The sequence below is a fragment of the Chiloscyllium plagiosum genome, unplaced genomic scaffold (assembly GCF_037043375.1).
Source record: "Chiloscyllium plagiosum isolate Xiang-an unplaced genomic scaffold, Cpla_swu_hap1 HiC_scaffold_19, whole genome shotgun sequence".
Classification (NCBI taxonomy): domain Eukaryota; kingdom Metazoa; phylum Chordata; class Chondrichthyes; order Orectolobiformes; family Hemiscylliidae; genus Chiloscyllium; species Chiloscyllium plagiosum.
In genome coordinates, this window is record NW_028270157.1 from 18,954,646 (window position 1) to 18,973,871 (window position 19,226).

At 44.3% G+C, this 19,226-nt stretch overlaps 1 protein-coding gene across 2 annotated transcripts in view; it reads right to left on the reverse strand.

Annotated features, from left to right (window-relative positions):
* The window catches only part of LOC122559795 (tetraspanin-9-like), a 190,992-nt gene that overhangs the window by 94,518 nt on the left and 77,248 nt on the right, over nucleotides 1–19,226 (reverse strand). Inside the window, exon 4 of one of the 2 annotated variants that reach the window (XM_087997082.1) lies at nucleotides 1,907–1,986. In XM_087997082.1, the coding sequence (XP_087853208.1) occupies nucleotides 1,907–1,969 (63 nt within the window). In that variant the 5' untranslated portion in view covers nucleotides 1,970–1,986. Of the gene's footprint in view, nucleotides 1–1,906; nucleotides 2,685–19,226 lie in introns of those variants that run through there. The other variant, XM_087997081.1, reaches the window with a different exon arrangement.

The following is a 19,226-nucleotide window of genomic DNA, read 5'->3' on the forward strand; positions in this document are numbered from 1 at the left end:
ATTCTTCCTCATCTCAATATTAAATGGGAGACCTCCGATTTTTAAATTCTGCCCCCTAGTTCCAGACTCCCTCACAAGGGAACATCCTCCCGGCATTCACCATATCAAATCCCCTTAGGATCTTGTGTGTCTCATTAAGAATCAACAATGGAGTTTCAAATGCTTGGAGTGTCGACACATTGATAAATTGGCAAGAACGGAAGATGAATTTCCAATTTGCACCACGTTCTCAAACCATCTTTTTGAATAATTATTACGGACGTTTCACTCACAAAAAAAGAAACACTGGAGGTGCAGTAAAATAGGAACACGCTGCGTCTAATCCTGGACCAGTGAACATGCAATGGGCTTTACTGCCAAAGTTCTACAGTTGATTGTGCATCCCAGCAGATTACATTGATGAGGCAGTACTATCTAGCTCTGCTATGACTGATCTAACAAGCACTGATGCTTAAAGAAATTGTATTAAATGCTGAAGGGGAGCAGGATAGGTCAGAACCACACCAACCTTAATCCCCAGTTATATTCCTGGAGTATTATGGGTTACTTAATTGGTACTTTTCACTGTGTTAAATGCTGCAAACTGCACAGACTCCTCATCGGATATGGTGATAACCCTTAACTCGTTTCACACAGTAATCTGCCCGCCAGCCTCACTTGGAGCCACAAAGCCATTTTTAATGCAGTGCACACCCAGGATTGCTCTACACTGCTTTCACAGGGCAGAGAATGTCAGTTTCAGACAACAGCTCTGAGTGTAAGACATCCAAAGGTTGCTGACGATGCTACGTTAAATGGGCCAGTAAGCAGTGAGGTACTGACAGCTTGTGTAGGAGTAAGAGTGTGGTGGACAGAACACAATGTGGAGATATGTGAAGGCATCCAATTTGGAAGGAAAAATAGAACTTTTTTTCTAAATTGGTGAGAGACTGAGTAATCGTGCTATTCAGAGGGACCTATATACCCTTGCACACAAGTCACAGAAAATTAAGAGATGGGCAAGAATTGGGATAGCAAAAGGCACTGTAGCCTCGAAGAGAAAGAGTTGGAGTGTACAAATGAAATTTAATTCCAATTACATAGAGACATGGCGAGACCACAGCTGGAGTACAGTAAAGGAGTAATATAATTGTCTTTCGGGGGCACCTTTAGCATAAGCCAGACTGGATCCTGGGATTTGGACAGTGCCCTATGTGGAAATATTGAGCAGAATAGGACAATACTTCCAGGAGCTTAGAAAAACAGAGAGATGATTGCCTTGAAACACATAAGCCTCTTAAATGGGATAAAAGCAAAATACTGGGATGCTGGAATTAAAAGAAAACTAAGTGCTGGAGAAACTCAGTTTCCAGTCTGACAGTCATGTTGGACACTAAACTTCTCTCTCCACACATGCTGCCAGATCTGCCGAGCTTCTCCAGCTACTTCTGTTTTTATTACCCTCTTAGAGTGGATACTGAGAAAATGTTTCCCTTGACAGAGGGGTTGGTCGGTTAAGATGTGGAGAAATTTATTCCAATCTTCGGGCCTCCCAGATAGACAGCAGTGGATGCTTCAGGCTTTGAGCATATTCAGAGTGATCTTTGAACATCAGAGAGGGCAGAGAAGATACAGGAATGGGACAGGGACATGGGGTAAAGAGAGGAGATAAATCAGGACTGCGTTAAACAGCAGAGAAGAACCGATGGGCCGAAAGGACGCGTCCTGCTCCTATGTTCTTATGTAAGTGAGGAGACCTCTCTGCCAAATCCAAGACTTAAGTTACACTGAGCACCGGATCATGACTGATGGCAGCTAACTTTAATATTAGGGACCATGGGGACGACCGAGTTCAGTTGTGTTTCTCACGACCAAGTGACATTTCAATTAAACAATCAACGCTCAAAGAAAGAAATCAATCACTTACCCAAAAGATCAGGTTGAAAAGAAACATCAAGTACTTCAGACAACACAAACAGCCTCTTGCCATGTTGCACTTTTGGAATTCTAGGAGAAAAACAAAGGACAGGTCGAGGTAAAACACCACATACTTGCTGCCTTTAGGGGCGGTGTATCTGTCCCTGTTGACACCGGGTCCCGCTGGCTCCTTGCTGCGGCTGCCGGAGTTGCCATAGAAAGCCCCAGCCGTAAATCCACGACCAAACTGCTGTCCAGACGTGGAGGCTTTTCCAACCTCCGAGTCTCTGCTCTCCACAGAGGGGCTCCGGTGGATTGAAAACTCCTCACTACTTGATTTCTCCATATTCTCCCTCTTCCCAGATCTCACATTCAGTGTCAAACATGTCTCGGTGCTCGGCACAGGATGAAGGGACACAAGCGCAGGATAAACTGGAGGTCAGTCAGAGAGCCTGTGTGTGTGTGTGTGTGTGTGAGAGAGAGAGAGACACGCACGGGGGAGGGGGGTAATCTCTTATCTCTCTATGTACTGGGAGCTTCCAATCCACGCTCTCAACAATCAGCAGCTCCTGCAACGCCACATGATCAAGCTATTCGAAGCACACATTTGCTAGATGCTGGAATTCCTGCTGGCCCCTGTTTAAACTTTACAGTGGCTTCCCCTCCTCATGCTCCCGGGTCTCCTGCACTGTGTATTTCAACCGCTGCAGCTCTTCAGGGGCTCTGTGCACCGCTCACATGTTCCTTCAACCTCTTTACTCAGCGATCAGCTGTCCAAGCTTTCTCTCTCTCTCATTGCTGCACTGCTGTTAAATTACCAGCAGTTGCTACCGGAGCTCAGATCCTCTCGGATCTAACACTGACCCAACCACGACAAACCTCCACCCCTGTCTCAAGCACACCCACTCTCTGCTCGGCTATCCAATCAGCGAAAGAACTCTCCAGGGACGAACAGTTTAATCTTCTCTCTAACTGTCCTGTTACTGCCCAGCAGCACTCAGCTCCCAGAGAAAATAAGGACTGCAAACGTGTGATAATATTCTGTCAACTGAGAGAAGGGACTGCTAATATGCCAGTTAAGAACTTACACACTGCTCTGGGACAAACGTTAACCTAACACCGACTATGAACTGAGAATATTAAAATTATGGGGTTGCATTTGAGTAATTTCAAGCAAACCACATTGATGGCAGGGCAATTAATTGGAGAATAATTGAAGGCATACAGATTGTCCAATTTGTTTTAAATGGCACACACGGTGAAGAAAGCACACAGATCCCTCTACACCCTCAAAGGCAAAGGAAATTCAGCGTGGCCGCAGTGATTGGTTCAGCCACTTTTGGAATACGGCACTACATGCAATTCTGGTCTCCTTCCTATTGGAAGGATGTTGTGAAACTTGAAAGGGTTCAGAAAAGATTTACAAGGATGTTGCCAGGGTTGGAGGGTTTGAGCTATAGGGAGAGGCTGAATGGGCTGGGGCTGTTTTCCCTGGGGCGCGGAGGTTGAGGGGTGACCTTATAGAGGTTTATAAAATCATAAGGGCCATGGATAGGATAAATAGACAAAGTCTTTTCCCTGGGTAAGGGGAGTCCAGAACTAGAGGGCATAGGTTTAGGGTGAGAGGGGAAAGATATAAAAAGGATCTAAGGGGCAACTTTTTCACACAAAGAATGGTGCATGTATAGAATGAGCTGCCAGAGGAAGTGGTGGAGGCTGGTACAATTGCAACATTTAAAAGGCACTGAATGGGTATATGAATAGGAAGGGTTTGGAAGGATATAGGCTGAGTGCTGGCAGGTGGGACTAGATTGGGTTAGGATATCTGGTTGGTATGGATGGGTTGGACTGAAGGGTCTGTTTCCATGCAGTACATCTCTGACTCTGACTCTCACCAATATTTATAGATGCACCACAGAAAGTATCCTACCCGGATGCATCACAGTGTGGTATGGCAACTGCTCTGCTCAGGATCCCAAGGAATGACAGTGTGGTGAACTCAGCCCAGTCCATCATGAAAACCAGCCTTCCTTCCATCAACTCCGTCTATAGTCTCAGGAAATCAGCCAACATAATCCCATCCTAGTCATACTCTCTTCCACCCTCACCAATCGGGCAGAAGCTACAAAAGTCTAACAGCATGTATCAACAGATTCAAGAACAGCTTCCTCCCCACTGAAATCAGACTTTTGAACAGGCCTCTCATACTGAAATTGATCTTTCTCTGTAGCTGTAATACTCTATTCTGCATTTTGTTCTAATACCCAGATGTACTTATGTAAGGTAAGATTTGCCTGAATAGCACACAAAGCAATACTTTTCACTGTTTCTCAGTACATGTGACTATAATATATCAAATCAAATCGCAGTTCTGAAGAAGTCATACTGGACTCAAAACGTTAATTGTTTTCTCTCTCCACAGATGCTGTCAGACCTGCTGAGTTTCACCAGCACTTTGTGTTTGTTTCAGGTTCCCATCATCCACGATATGTTCAGTTGCTCAAGTCAGAACAGCCAATGCATGGAACAGCTCAAGGTTTGTGTAAAGGTTTAGATTAGATTACTTACAGTGTGGAAACAGGCCCTTCGGCCCAACAAGTCCACTCCGCCCCGCCGAAGCGCAACCCACCCATGCCCCTACATTTACCCCTTACCTAACACTACAGACAATTTAGCATGGCCAATTCATCAGACCTGCACATCTTTGGACTGTGGGAGGAAACCGGAGCACCCGGAGGAAACCCACGCAGACACGGGGAGAATGTGCAAACTCCACACAGTCAGTCGCCTGAGGCGGGAATTGAACCCGGGTCTCTGGCGCTGCGAGGCAGCAGTGCTAACCACTGTGCCACCGTGCCGCCCACTGTAGCTTGGGTGCCAGTTGGCATGGTTGTGGGTATGTTCGCTGAGCTGGGAAGTTGATTTGCAGGCATTTTGTCCCCTGTCTCGGTAACATCTCCAGTGCTTTGGAGCCTCCTGTGAAGTGGTGCTGTGCTGTTTCTTCTGGAATTTATTTGGTTCCATTGCTGCTGCTTCCAGTTGCTGGTTCCGGTAGTTCATTCTTGTGGCCGGTATATTGGGTCTAGGTCTATGCGCTTGTTTTGGAGTCTGTGGATGAGTGCCGTGCTTCTAGAAAATGCTCTGTGTGTATTGTTTTGCTTATCTTATAATCATTGTGTTGTCTGCCTGTTTATCCTATATAGGGTTGCATGCAGTCTTTGCATGGAATCTTGGTAAATTACATTCGCCTTCCACATGATGGGTACAGGGTCTTTTGTCCTGGTGAGTTGTCTGAGCTTGGCTGTTGGTTTATGGGCTGTCATCGTTCCCAGTGGTCGAAAAAGTCTGGCTGTCAGCTCCAAGATATTTTTTATGTAAAGTGGCGTGGCTAGTGACTACATCCACAGATGCCTAACAGACAAATTACATGATGAGGATATGCCACAACCTAACTCATTAGTCACGCACAAACACCAACTAGTCACAAAACGCCATGACCAGCTGTCCCTAAGTGGCCACAAACAGATGACAAGCACCATAAATTCAACTGGGACAACACAATGACCATAGGACAAGCCCAAACAGGGGACAGTCAAAGGATTTCTAGAAGCATGGCACTCATCCACGGACTCCATCAACAAGCACATAGACCTAGACCCAATATATCGGCCACCACAATAAACTAGCAGAACAAGCAACCGGAAGAAGCAGGAACGCAACCAAATAAATTCCAGAAGACACAGTACAGCAGCTCTTCACAGGAGGCTCCAAAGCACTGAAGATGTCACCGAGACAGGGGACAAAATGTCTGCCAATCAACTTCCCAGCTCAGCGAACATACCCTCAACTACGGCGTGGAACACTTCCTGGAGATTTCTCTTTAAACCAAATTCTTGACTAACTCAGGGCAACTTCAGATTTTTTTTTTGTCACTTCAAGCAAGGAATAAAAGTCTGATCACTCACAAACTAACTGTGTGCACCCATACCCATTTCAGGGACAGGGACAGGGCAAATGCAGAAACGTCTTGTCTGTAAACACACGGAGATATTCCAATCCCTGCCACATACCTCGCAAGGAAACACAAAAAGTATCACTGGCCCCACTCCAGGATTTACAATATCTGAACGAAATTCACATGTGCATCCAGAGCAAGGAAAATCATTCCACAAATAAAATTCAGCCCAAACATTTTTCAAAGTTTTCCAGTGCATCTCTTGAAACCCATCCAGTTTCATTCTGAAGTTATGAATCTAGTTCTTACCGCGTTTAGTAAAAACAGGTAACAATCAAAAACTGCACTAAACCAGCATCCAGAGAGCAGATCCCAGGTTAATTCCTTCCATGAAACAGCCCACCTCCAAACAAAGGCACAAGGTGCATTTCCCCCCAGATTTCAGACACAGCTTCACAAAACTGATTCACAGTCACCGGTACTTGCAGTTCTGGGGAAAGGGACTGTGCAGTGTTTCCAATGTATCTATGCCTTTCACTTCCCCATCTCAGTAACATTAGACCAGTATAGTTCAGTACAGGCTCAGTCCCAGCAAAGCTCAGTACAATTCCAGCCTAGTTGAAAAGGTGGTGTTGGAAAAGCACATCAGGTCACACAGCATCCGAGGAGCAGGAGAGTCGACGTTTCGGGCAAGAGCCCATCATCAGGAATGTTGAGGGGTGGGGCTGGGAAACTAATAGGTGGGTGGGGTGAGGGGAGAGGCTGGAAGGAAGGTAGGTGGGAAGGCAATAGGTGGATGCAGGTGTGGGTAATTGTGATAGGTCGGTAGGGAGGGTGGAGCAAATATGTGGAAAGGAAGATGGGACAGATCGAGAGGGTGGTGCTGAGTTAGAGGGTTGGACCTGGGATGAGATGGGATGAGATGGGGGGAGGGGAGATTAGGAAACCAGTGAAGTCCATGTTGATCCCGTGTGGTTGGAGGATCCCAAGGCAGAAGATAAGGCGTTCTTCCTCCAGTTGTCAGGTGGCTTGTATTTGGTGGTGGAGGAGGCCCAGGACTTACATGACCTTGGGGGAATGGGAGAGGGAGTTGAATTGATCGGCTACATTGTTTGGTGAATGTGTCCCAGAGATAGTCACTGAAATGCTTCGCAAATTGGCATCCTATCGCCCTGATGTAGAGATGAGCGGCACGGTGGCTCAATGGTTAGCACTGTTGCCTCACAACGCCAGGAACCCGGGTTCAATTCCCGCCTTGGGCAACTGTGTGGAGTTTGCACATTCTCCCCATGTCTGCGTGAATTTCCTCCAGGTGCTCCGGTTTCCTCCCACAGTCCAAAGATGTGCAGATCAGGTGAATTGGCCATGCTAAATTGCCCGTAGCATTAGGTGCATTAACCAGGGGTAAATGTAGGGGAATGGGTCTGGGTGGGTTGCTCTTCGGAGGGTCGGTGTGGACTTGTTGGGCCAAAGGTTTCCACACTGTAGGGAATCTATCTATCTAATCAATCATAAGACCACATCCCAGCATAGTTCAGTACAGTCTCAATCTCAGTAACATTAGACCTGTATAGCTCAGAGTCTCAATCTCAGTAAGATTAGTCCACTACAGTTTAGTACAGTATCAGTTCCAGCATTGTTAGACCAATACAGCTCAGTACACTCTCAGTCTCAGTTACTCTGGATCAATATAGCTTAGTGCTGCCTTCACGTTTGCAGATGTTTTAAGCTCAATAAATTTATTGGAAGATGGTTTGTGTTTTTTAGTGGAATGTAGAAGGTTGAGGGTAGATTTGAAAATTGAGGGTCAGCGTTTTGGGTTGAGGTTAGGATCAATTGGTATTAGGTTCAAGATTAATGACTCAAAGTTAGATTTATGTCTGACAGGAATCTCTCATCTTTGGACAGATTTTGATGAAATAACACAGGAAATGTAGCATAAATAGTAAAACGTGAATTAAAATACACTTTCATCTGAAAGAATATGATATGCCTACAATCTGCACTTGATTCATAGTTAATTATTCTAGGCTGTATGATCTTTTGGAAGGATAGAAACATTTAGAAAGGAGCTCAAGACAATATGGGGAAAAGGTGCATTGACAGATTGAACAGATTTCTGTCAAGGTGAGTAGGAAATGGAATTAGAACAGTTGGAACTCGGAGACCTGGAGAGATGACAGACTGGTGAAAGCTGTGTTCCAGACCTCTCTCTGGATCACTGTGATGTATCTAGGTAGATCAGGAAAGCATCCAGCAGAAAGTGCAATTAAAATAGGAGATTCTAATTTTTCATTCTAAAGAAATGAATGGTCTAGATAGCAAAGGTAACAATTATTATTGCACTATCTAGCAGTTTTTTGAAAAAAAATTGTTTTGGAGCTGTCTAGGTTATACTAGATTTAGTAATCAATAATGCCTATGACAGTAATAATCTCATGGCCTGAGACTATTTATCAATAACAGTACTTCTGCAAACGTGAAAGCAGCACTAAGCTATATTGGTCCAGAGTAACTGAGACTGAGAGTGTACTGAGCTATATTGGTCTAACATTACTGGGATTGAGACTGGATTAATGTTATTGAGATTCCTGATGAAGGGCTATTGCCCGAAATGTCGATTTTCCTGCTCCTTGGATGCTGCCTGATCTACTGTGTTTTTCCAGCACCACTCTAATCTTGACTCTAATCTCCAGCATCTGCAGTACCCACTTCCGACTATTTACCAATCCCAAGAATGGATTGATATGCCGAGGTGGGTACAACTTCAACAACACACAAGAAACTCGACACCATCCAGGATGAAACAGCCCGAATGACTGATACCACATTCATCCCCTTCAACATTCACACCCTCCACCACCAACGCACAGTGGCAGTGGTCTGTCCTGGCTACAAGATACACAGCAGCAATTTACCCAGATTCTTTCGACAGCACCTTCCAAATCCAGCACCACTATCATCCAAAGATACAAGGGCAGCAGGTGTATGGGAACACAACCATTTGCAAGTTTATCTCTCCAAGCCACTCACCATCCTGACTTCAACAAATACACCTCACTGTGGCTAGGCCAAAATCCTGGAAATGCCGCCATAATAACACTGTAGTGTCCCTGTACCCCACATGGACTCATCAAAACAAAAAGGCAGCTCACCACCGCCGTCACTAGATATGGACAGCCAGCAATGCCTACCTCCCATGGACAAAGAAAACAAAACATCAAATCCTACCAAGGCTATTTAAGAATGTGAATTGCACTTAAGTAAAATGTTTGTCTCAGTAAAAGTGACTATGAAACTGTTGGATTGTTGTAAGGGTAAGTGATTCCCAAATGTCCATTAGTGAGAGAAATCCTTATGCATGGCTCCAGTCCTTCATCAATGGGTGGTCCAACCCACCACTTTCTTCAGGGCAAATAGGGATGGGCAATAGATGCTGGTCCAGCCATCAATACCCACATTCCATGAATGAATCAAAAACGTAAATAAGTTAACAAATATGTGAACATTTGGTGAAGAGCAAGCACTATATGATTGAATTTGAAAGTGGGAATCATGCACCAAGATTGTAAATTTATGTGAGGTAAACTGATCATAATTCAAAAGAGTGAGAATGAACTAACGATAGTAAATTGGGATGGGTTGCTAATTAGCAAACCTAGAGGAACAGTGGAAACTCTTCAAAGGAATATTCAGTTCAAAGTAAAAGTAACATATACCGTTAAAAGGCAAATGTCCCTATTGTGCAGTGAAGCCAAGACTAATAGACAAGGTAATGACGTAAGAGAGAGAGAAGTGGAGCCCATTGACCGCAAGGTTAACAAAACACAGGGATTCACAGAAAGCGACAGTGTAAATGGACTGCATTTCTCAAAATGTCAAACCTCATGTCCATGTTGAGTAACTATTCTGCACCTATTTATTGTAATACAGTCAGCACAACCTGCTCATTAAAATGTATGCTGCTAGTAACAATGGCGCTGTTCATTGGCTGCAGCCATCGGCAGGGAACCAATACCATACCTGGTGAGCCTCACATGACCCTCACCTACATTTCTTAATGTTGAGGCAAGTTCAGAAGGAAGTGGGAGCAGATAGCCACAGAGCTCAATCCGAGAGGGACAATCCCCTGAGACCTGGTGGCAGTGGCACAAGAGGTTCAAAGCCCTGACCTAACTCTCCAAGATCACCGATGTATCTTCAACTGCTACAATCCATCAATGGTAGCTTGAGGGCAGGCCACTGCTCAATTCACCCCAGCCCCATTGTCAGCTGTCACTTGATTTGAACATAATGTCTATCTGATACATTGGGTCATTGGTCTTTGTTTGACTGAACAGTATTTGTAACCTGACCAGCAGATCTTTGAGGCAGGATATCCCATGGGAAAGTGGGATCTGGAGGTCAAAACTTGCCTCATAGAATCGCTACAGTGTGGAAAGAGGCCATTCAGCCCATTGAGTCTGAACAATCCTCCAAAGAGCATCCCACCCAAACCCTGTAACCCTGCATTTCCCATGGCTAATCCACCTAGCCAGTACATCCCTGGTCACTACAGGCAATTTCCCATGGCCAATCCACCTGCCCTGAGCATCTTTGGACTGTGGGAGGAAACCACAGCACCCGGAGGAAACCCATGAAGACATGGGGAGAATGTACAAACTTCACACAGACAGTCGCACAAGGCTGGAATCGAACCCGAGTCCCTGACGCTGTGAGGCATCAGTGCTAACCACTGAGTCACTATGCTGCCCCCATTTTTGGCAAAATAACAATCACTTTTCTTTCCTTCTTTGTCACATCTCTATATCATCTTATTTGGATTCAAAGCATGATGCAGCTTAATGGATAAGTTTTTATTTTATTCATTTAGGACATGTGAGAATCGCTGTCTGGGTCGGCACTCATTACACATCCAAAATTGTCCTGGAGGAGGTGGTGGTGAGCTGCCTTCTTGGGAAACCCACCGGACAGCTAGGAAGGAACTTCCAGCACTTTGAACCAGCAGCATTGAAGGAACAGTGATGTAGTTCTAAGTCGAGATAGCATGGGACTTGCAATTCAACTTGGATGTGGTGGCTATTCCCATGTAACTGCTGTCCTTGTCCCTAAGACAAAAAGATGTTGAGGTGGAAGTAGGTCATTCAGCCCACTGAGTCTGCTCTGCTATTCAGTCAGATTATGGTTGATCTGATAATCTTCAACTGCACTTTTCTGCCTTTTCTCCAAACCCTTGATTCCCTTACTGATTAAAAATCTGTCTATCTCAGCTCTTAACATACTCAACGACCCCTAGCTTCAAAAGCTCTCTGTGGTAAAGAATTCCACAGATACACTACCCTCAGAGAGGACGTTCCTAATTTCATTTTTAAATGTACAACCCCTACACTGAGATTATACGCTCTGATCCTGGACTCTTCCATAGGGAGGACACAACCATTTCTCCAAACTAGCCCTGTAGAATCTTGAATGGCTGAATAAGGTCATCAAACTCCAACAAGTACAGGCCCTGCTCACCTATTCATAAGAAAATCCCTCCATACCCAGGATCAACCTAGTGAAACTTTCTCTGGAATTTAGCATTGGAGGAGCCTCAGCTCTTGACCTTGTCCAACAGGTATGAGGTGTTTGCTCCCTGTGTGGATGGGTAAAAGGACTGTGGGGAAGATGGACAAACTGACCAGTGGTACATGAGGCCATTCAAGTGAAGGGAGCACAAATAAAATTGGTCTTGATAGGGGATTCCATAATTAGGAGGATAGACAGCATCCTTTTTAAGCAGAATTGGGAGTCTTGTGTGATGTTATGCCTGTCCGGTGCCTGCGTAAGGGAATCTCAAACCAATTTGAAAGGATATTGGAGGGGAAGGGAGAGGATCCAGTTTTTGTGGTCCATGGTAGGACAAATAACAGTGGTAAGAGTGGGCAAGAGGTCCCATTCAGGTAATATCAGGAATTAGGAACAAAACTAAAGAATAGGACTTCAAGAGTTATAATCTCTGGATTAATACTTGACCCACAAGCAAACTGGCAGAGAGATAAGACAATCAAGAAAGCAAATGTGTGGCAAAAGCCACGGTGTGGGAAGAGGGGCCCCATTTTGTGGGTCAGTAGCAGGAACTATACCATTGGGAGGGGCTCTATCTGAACTATTCTGGGACCAGGATCCAAGCAAAAACGCTAAATGGAGTGGTCATAGGGTCTCTAAACCAGTTAAAGGAAGGGAGCGCTTAGGAGAGGTTATTGAAGTTTCCAGAACAAGTAATAGGACAGAGATTATAGAAAGCATCAGGAATCTAACTTCAGGTGCAGCAGATAAGGGGTCAACTATAAGAAGGCAGGAGGCAGTCAGTGCAGGACGAAGGGTGTTGTATTTAAATGCACAATGGATGAAACAAGCTTGTAGCGCAGATTGAGATTGGCAGGTATGATGTTGCGGGTATCATGAAGACACTGCAAGGAGACCTGGGTTGGGAAATAAATATCCAAAGGTATACATGTTATCAAAAGGACAGGCAGATAGGCAGAGATGATATGGTTGCCTTGTTCTTATGAAATGAAATTAAACTGATAGTAGGAAGTGATAAAAGCTTGGAAGACATAGAATGTGCGTGGATAGAGTTGAGAAACCACAAAGGAGAAAAGCCCATGATGGGAATTATGTACAAGCCTCCTAGAAGTAGTCAAGATGTGGGGCAGAAAATAAATCAGGAGATAGAAAAGGTATGTAAGAAAGGCATTATTACAATAATCATGGGGGAACATCAATTTGTAAGTGTACTGGGACAAGGAATTCATGGCTGTCTGAGAGATTGTTTTTTTGGAGCAGCTTGTGGTAAACACCACTAGTGAACAGGCAATTCTGAAATTGGTGATCTATAATGAGGCAGACTTGATTAGAGAGTTTAAGGTGAAGGAAACCCTAAGGGGACAGTGACGATAATATGATAGAATTCACCCCGCAGTTTACGAGGGAGAAATTAGAATCAGATGCAACAGTATTACAACTGAGTAAATATAACTTCAAAGAAATGACAGAAGAGCTGGCCAGAGTTGATGAGAAGGGAAGCCAAGCAGGGAACACAGTGGAGCAGCAATGACAGACATTTCTGGGAGTAATTCGGGAGGCACAGCAGAAATTAATCCCAAGGGAAAAGGAACATATTAAGAGCAAGATGAGGCACTATGGCTGACAAGGGAAGTCAGGGCCAGCATAAAATCAAAAAACAAACATACAGGTAAAGATTAGTGGGAAGGCAGATGATTGGGAAGCCTTTAAAAACCAGCAGAGGATAACTAAAAAAAAGCTAAAAGGGAGAAGATGAAATATGGCAGTAAGCTACCCTGTAAATATAAAAGAAAATTTCAAGTGTTTTTTTTAAAGATATATAAAGGGTAAGAGAGAGGCAAAAGTGGACATTTATACCATTGGAAAATGAGGCTAGAGAAGTAGCAACGAGGAACAAATAAATGGGAAAGGAACTGAATAGGTACTTTGCATTAGTTTTCACAGTGGAAGACACCAGCAGCAGATCAGAAGAAGAGAGTCTCCTCACCAAACAGAAGGTGCTGGGGAAGCTGAAAGGTCTGAAGGCAAATAACTCACTCAGACCTGATGACCTACACCAGGGTTTGGAAAGAGATAGCTGAAGAGATTGTGGAGGCTTTGGTGGTGATCATTCGGGAATCACTGGAGTCAGGGAGGGTACCGGATGACTGGAAAATGTCTAAAAAACTGAAATGACTGAAAAACATCTCTGCTTAAGAAGGGAGGGAGGTAGAAGATGGGAAATTATAGGCTGGTTAACCTGACCTCAGTCATTGGTAGCATTCAAGAGTCTATTATTAGGAATGAGATTGTGGAGTGCTTATAGAGCCATACAACACAGAGGCAGACTCTTCAGTCCAGCTTGTATGTGCTGACCAGACATCCCAACCTGACCTAGTCCCATTTGCCAGCATTTGGCCCATATCCTTCCAAACCCTTCCTATTCGTATATTCATCCAGATGCCTTTTAAATGTTGTAATTGTACCAGCCTCCACCACTTCCTCTGGCAGCTCATTCCATACACACACCACCCTGTGCGTGAAAAAGTTGCCCCTTAGGTCTCTTTTAAATCCTTCACCACTCACCTTAAATCTAGTTTTGGACTCCCCCAGACCTTAGCTATTCACCCTAAACATGCCCCTCATGATTTTATAAACCTCTATAAGGTCACACCTCAGCCTCCAATGCTCCAGGGAAAACAGCCCCAGCCTATTCAGCCTCTCCCTATAGATCAAACCCTCTAGTCCCAGCAACAACCTTATAAATCTTTTACTGCAACTTTTCAAGTTTAACAACGTTCCTGTGGCAGGCACACCAGCATCTGATGGAATACTCTCCAGGTGCTGAATAAATGCACCTTCGAAAACACTCAAGAAGCTTGACACCATCCAGGACTTGATCAGCACCACATCCACAAGCATCCTCCTCCTCCACCACCAACACTTAGTAGCGCAGTGTGTACTATTTACAAAGTCAGAAATCACGCAACACCAGGTTATTTATTTGAAATCACAAGCTTTTGGAGCGCTGCTCTTTCACCTGACGAAGGAGCAGGGCTCTGAAAGCTTGTGATTTCTAACAAACCTGTTGGGACTATAACCTGGTGTGTGACTTCTGACTGAGTGTATTTAATACAGAGATAGATAGGCTCTCGGTTGGCTAAGGGGATCAAGGCTTTCTGGGAGAAGGCAGGAAAAGGAGGTTGAGAAATGCATTAGCCAAAATGGTGCTGCAGACTTGATGAACCAAATGGCCTATATCTTATGGATATAATCTATATCATATAGATTGTAATGCCAGTATATCTTTTCTTACACATGGATACTAAAACATTTCACAGTATCCCAGTGGGTGTCGTCTGACTAGAGCCTTGTACAGATTCAGCATGAATTCACTACTTTTACACTCTGAAATAACAGCCAACATTACACGGCTTCCCTATTACCTGCTGAATTTGGATGTTAGCATTTTGTGGTTAATGCATGCGGAATCCCAAATCTTTCAGTGCTGCTGTTTGTTGCAGTATTTCTCCAGTTAAATATTATTCAAATTTTCTATTCCTCCTGCCAAGGTGTATAATGTTATGTTACCTCACATTAAATTCCATCTACAAAGTTTTCAACCATTCACTTCACTTGTCTATGTCCCCCTGTAAGCACTGTGCATCCTTCTCATCCATTTTTGCTTCATCTACAAACTTAGCAAACTTCATTTCCATCATCCAAGTCATTAATATATATTGTAAATAATTGTGTCTCCAGCATTGATCCCTGTAACAATCCACTCGTTACAGGTTGCCATCCTGAAAATGCACCCCTTAACCCAACTCTCTGTTTTCTATTAGCTGGCCAATCCTCTCTGTGCTAATATACGATCTCCAACACCATGGGCTTTTATCTTAGTAATTAGCTTTATGTGCAGCATCCTACTGAATGCCTTTTAGAAATCCAAATATTTACAGTTCTGCAGATCTTTCAATTTTTATTTAATTACATTTGATGGTTCCCCTCAAATTTTCCATCAAATTTTCTCCACAAATGCTTCTAATTAATTGGTCAGGCATAACATAGCCTGTCCTTTTGGGTTGTGATAGGCATGTGCTGGGAGAGTGTTGTCAAAGGGGTTTTGAAGAGTTACTGCAGTATACCTTGTGGCTGGTGCACACTGCTGCCACTGTCTGTTAATGGTGAAAGGAGTGAATGTTGAAGGTGGCAGATGTGGTGCCAATCAAGCACGTTGCTTTGTCCTGGATTGTCTGCAGCTTCTTGAGTGTTTTGGGAGCTGCACCCATCAGGCAAGTGCAGAGTTTTCCAGCACACTCCTATCTTGTACATGGTAGACTGAGGAGGGGAGGGCGGGGACAGAAGGTGAGTTATTCAGCAGAGAATTCCTACCCTCTTACAGCCACATTAGGTTCTGATCACTGATAAGCCCGAAAATGTTGACAACTGGGGAATACAAAGATTAGAGGGAGGCGGCGGGCTAATGATATTATCACTAGACTGTTAATTCAAGTAATGTTCTGTGGACCTGGGTTCAAATCCCACCATGGCAGATAGTGGCATTTAAAATTCAATAAAAATCTGGAATTAAGAGTCTAATAGATGACCATGAATCCATTGTTGGAAAGACCCACCTGGTTCACTAATGTCCTTGAGCAAAAGAAACTGCCATTCTAACCAATCTGGCCCACATGTGACTCCAGACCCACAGTAATGCAGTTGACCCTTAACTGTCCTCTGGGCAATAAATGCTAGCCTAGCCAGTGATGCCTTCATCCCGTAATCAAATAATTTAAAAATACAGCAATGATAATGCCATTGAATGTCAAGGAGGAATGTTCAGATTTTTTTCTCATTGAAAATTGTTATTTCCTGGCACTTATGTGGAACAAATGCTACTTACCATTTATCAGCTCAAATCTTGGATGGGGTCCAGAACATGCTGCATTTGGCACTTGGTCTGCTTCAGAATCTGAGGAGTCATGAATGGTGCTGAATATTGTGCAGTTGGCAGAGATCATGCCCACTTCTGACCTTATGATGGATGGAAGGTTATCGATGAAGCAGCTGAATTGGTTGCAGTAAATCTGAACAATTGGTACCGAACGAGGTAAATGATTCGGGGGTTTGAGGGCAAAATTATTTCCTCTGGTGGGTAGTGTCCATACAAGTGGGCATCATTTTAAAATGAGAACTAGACCATTTAGGGCTGCTGTCAGGAAATACTTCATGTAAAAAAGACAGGAAATCTGAAACTCTGTCTGTCAGAAAGCTGTGCATGCCTGTTGGGCACTGACAGCAGTAAAGGTTTTTTTTTTGCTTTGAGGTTACTGAAGGATTTGGAGCAAAGAAGGTAAATTGAGGTGAGGGAACCTCCCTCGCCCCCATCCAACGACTGACTGAAGAATGGAACAGGTTTGAGGGGCTGAGCGGCTTTTGGCCATTCTTAAGTTGGTAAAGCATGAGATGTACTCTGCACATGATTAGGCAAAGTAAGATAGAGGCCCGGGATAATGGTCAGGGGTCGCTGGTGGGTGAGGCAGTTTTAGGAAAAGGTCACAAAAAGGCTTCAATGTCCCTGAGGTTACCAGTGAGGAGTGAACTGGATTAATAGTGTGAATACAGGGGCTACAACACCAGGTCAGCGGTGAAGTAATCTTCACTTCCTGACTCCCCAAAGCCCATCCACAAGGCACAAGTGAGGGGTTTGATGGAATACTCTCCATTTGCCTCGATGGGTGCAGCTCCAACAACACCTGAGAAGCTTGATACCATTCAGGACAAAGCAGCCTGCTTGATTGGAACCACATCCGTCCCTTCAACATCCATCCACCTGCACCACCAATGCAAGAGGCACCATCTACGAGATGCACTGCACTAACACAACTTCAACAGTACATTCCAAACTGCAATCTCTACCCATCTGAACACGGACAGCACATGGGAACACCACCGTCTGTAAGATCTCTTCAAACCACTCACTATTTTGAGTTGGAAATTGTAATTCCTTCACTGACACAGGGAAAAGTTCCAGGATTTTGACCGAAACAACACTGTAGATTAATGGTAAGGTCCTGGGGTGTGTTGCTAAACAAAGAAACATTGGAGTGCAGGTTCATAGCTCCTTGAAAGTGGAGTCTCAGGATAGTGAAGAAGGCATTTGGTATGCTTTCCTTTATTGGTCAGAGCATTGAGTATAGGAGTTGGGAGCTCATGTTGCAGCTGTACAGGACATTGGTTAGGCCAATTTTGGAATATTACATGCAATTCTGGTCCCCCTCCTATTGGAAAGATATTGTGAAACTTGAAAGGGTTCAGAAAAGATTTACAAGGGTGTTGCCAGGTTTGGAGGATTTGAGCTATAAGGAGAGGCTGAACAGGCTGGGGCTGTTTTTCCTGGAGCATCGGAGGCTGAAGAGTGACCTTACAGAGGTTTACAAAATCATGAGGGGCATGGATAGGGTAAATAGACAAGGTCTTCTCCCTGGGGTGGGGGAGTCCAGAGCTAGAGGGCATGAGCTGGGTTTAGGGTGAGAGGGGAAAAGTTTGAAAGGGCCCTAAGGGGCGACTTTTTCAGGCAGAGTGTGGTGCATGTATGGAATGAGCTGCCATAGGAAGTGGTGGAGGCTGGTACAATTACAGGCATCTGGATGGGTATATGATTAGGAAAGGTTCAGAGGGATATGGGCCAAGTGCTGGCAAATGGGACTAGATTAAGTTAGGGTATCTGGTCAGCATGGACGAGTTGGACCAAAGGGTCTGTTTCCGTGCTGTACATCTCTATGACTCTACTTCCAGCACATGGACTGCAGCAGATTAGCAAGGCAGCTCAGTACCACCTTTTCCAATGTGGACTGGGCAGTTGATGTTGGCCCAGCTAGTAAAGCCAACATCCCGTGAGTAAATTAGAAGAGTAAAGACAAAAGAAAAAAACGCAGTAGTTGTGGCCAGCGTTGAAACTGAGTCTTCAAATTATTTACAATAAAATCAGGTGGGGATTGGTGATGGAGGACGATCAGGGAATGTTGGGAGCTGCACTCCGAAAGCTAGTACTTCCAATTAAACCTGTTGGACTATAACCTGGTGTTGTGTGATTTTAAACAGGGAACATTGGGTTGAGATTGCGGAATTACACTGAGCGGCTGACGTGGAGAAATGCACCAGCACAAAATGAACTTAGTCTGCTGCTTTTGTGTTGTTTGATTGATAAAGACAGACGTCAACAGTTAGCAAAGAAATAACCAAGGAAGAGAAAATTTGACAGTGGCATGGGCAAAGTGATCAGTACAGAAGAGTCAGAGTGTAGTTAGGAGAAAGATGTTGACATAGCAGTAATCCCCAGGCCCAGGATAATGCTCAAGGGACAGGAATTCAAATCCTGCCATGACAGCTGGTGGAATTTAAATCCAATTAATAATATCTGGAATTGAAAGCTAGTCTTGGCAATCATTACCATGAAACTAAAATCAATTGTTGAAAGTCTTTTGGTTCACTATTGCCTTTTAGGGAAGGAAATCTGCCATCTTTTCACAGTCTGGCCTACGAGTGACTCCAGACACACAGCAATGTGGTTGATTCTGTACTGCCCTCTGAAGTCACTCAGGACAGGGACAATTCAGGATGGACAACCAATGGTGGCCCTGCCACTGACACTTAAATCCCAGGAAAGAGGAACAACAAATCTGCAGCATGCACCCTGATGAGATTCCACTTGCTTAATGACAAGGGTAAACGCGTGCCCTACTGAGAGTCTGATTTGCAACAAATTGTGCACGTGCTTATAATAACTAACTTGTCCTTCAGAGAAACAACCACCTTAAAAGAA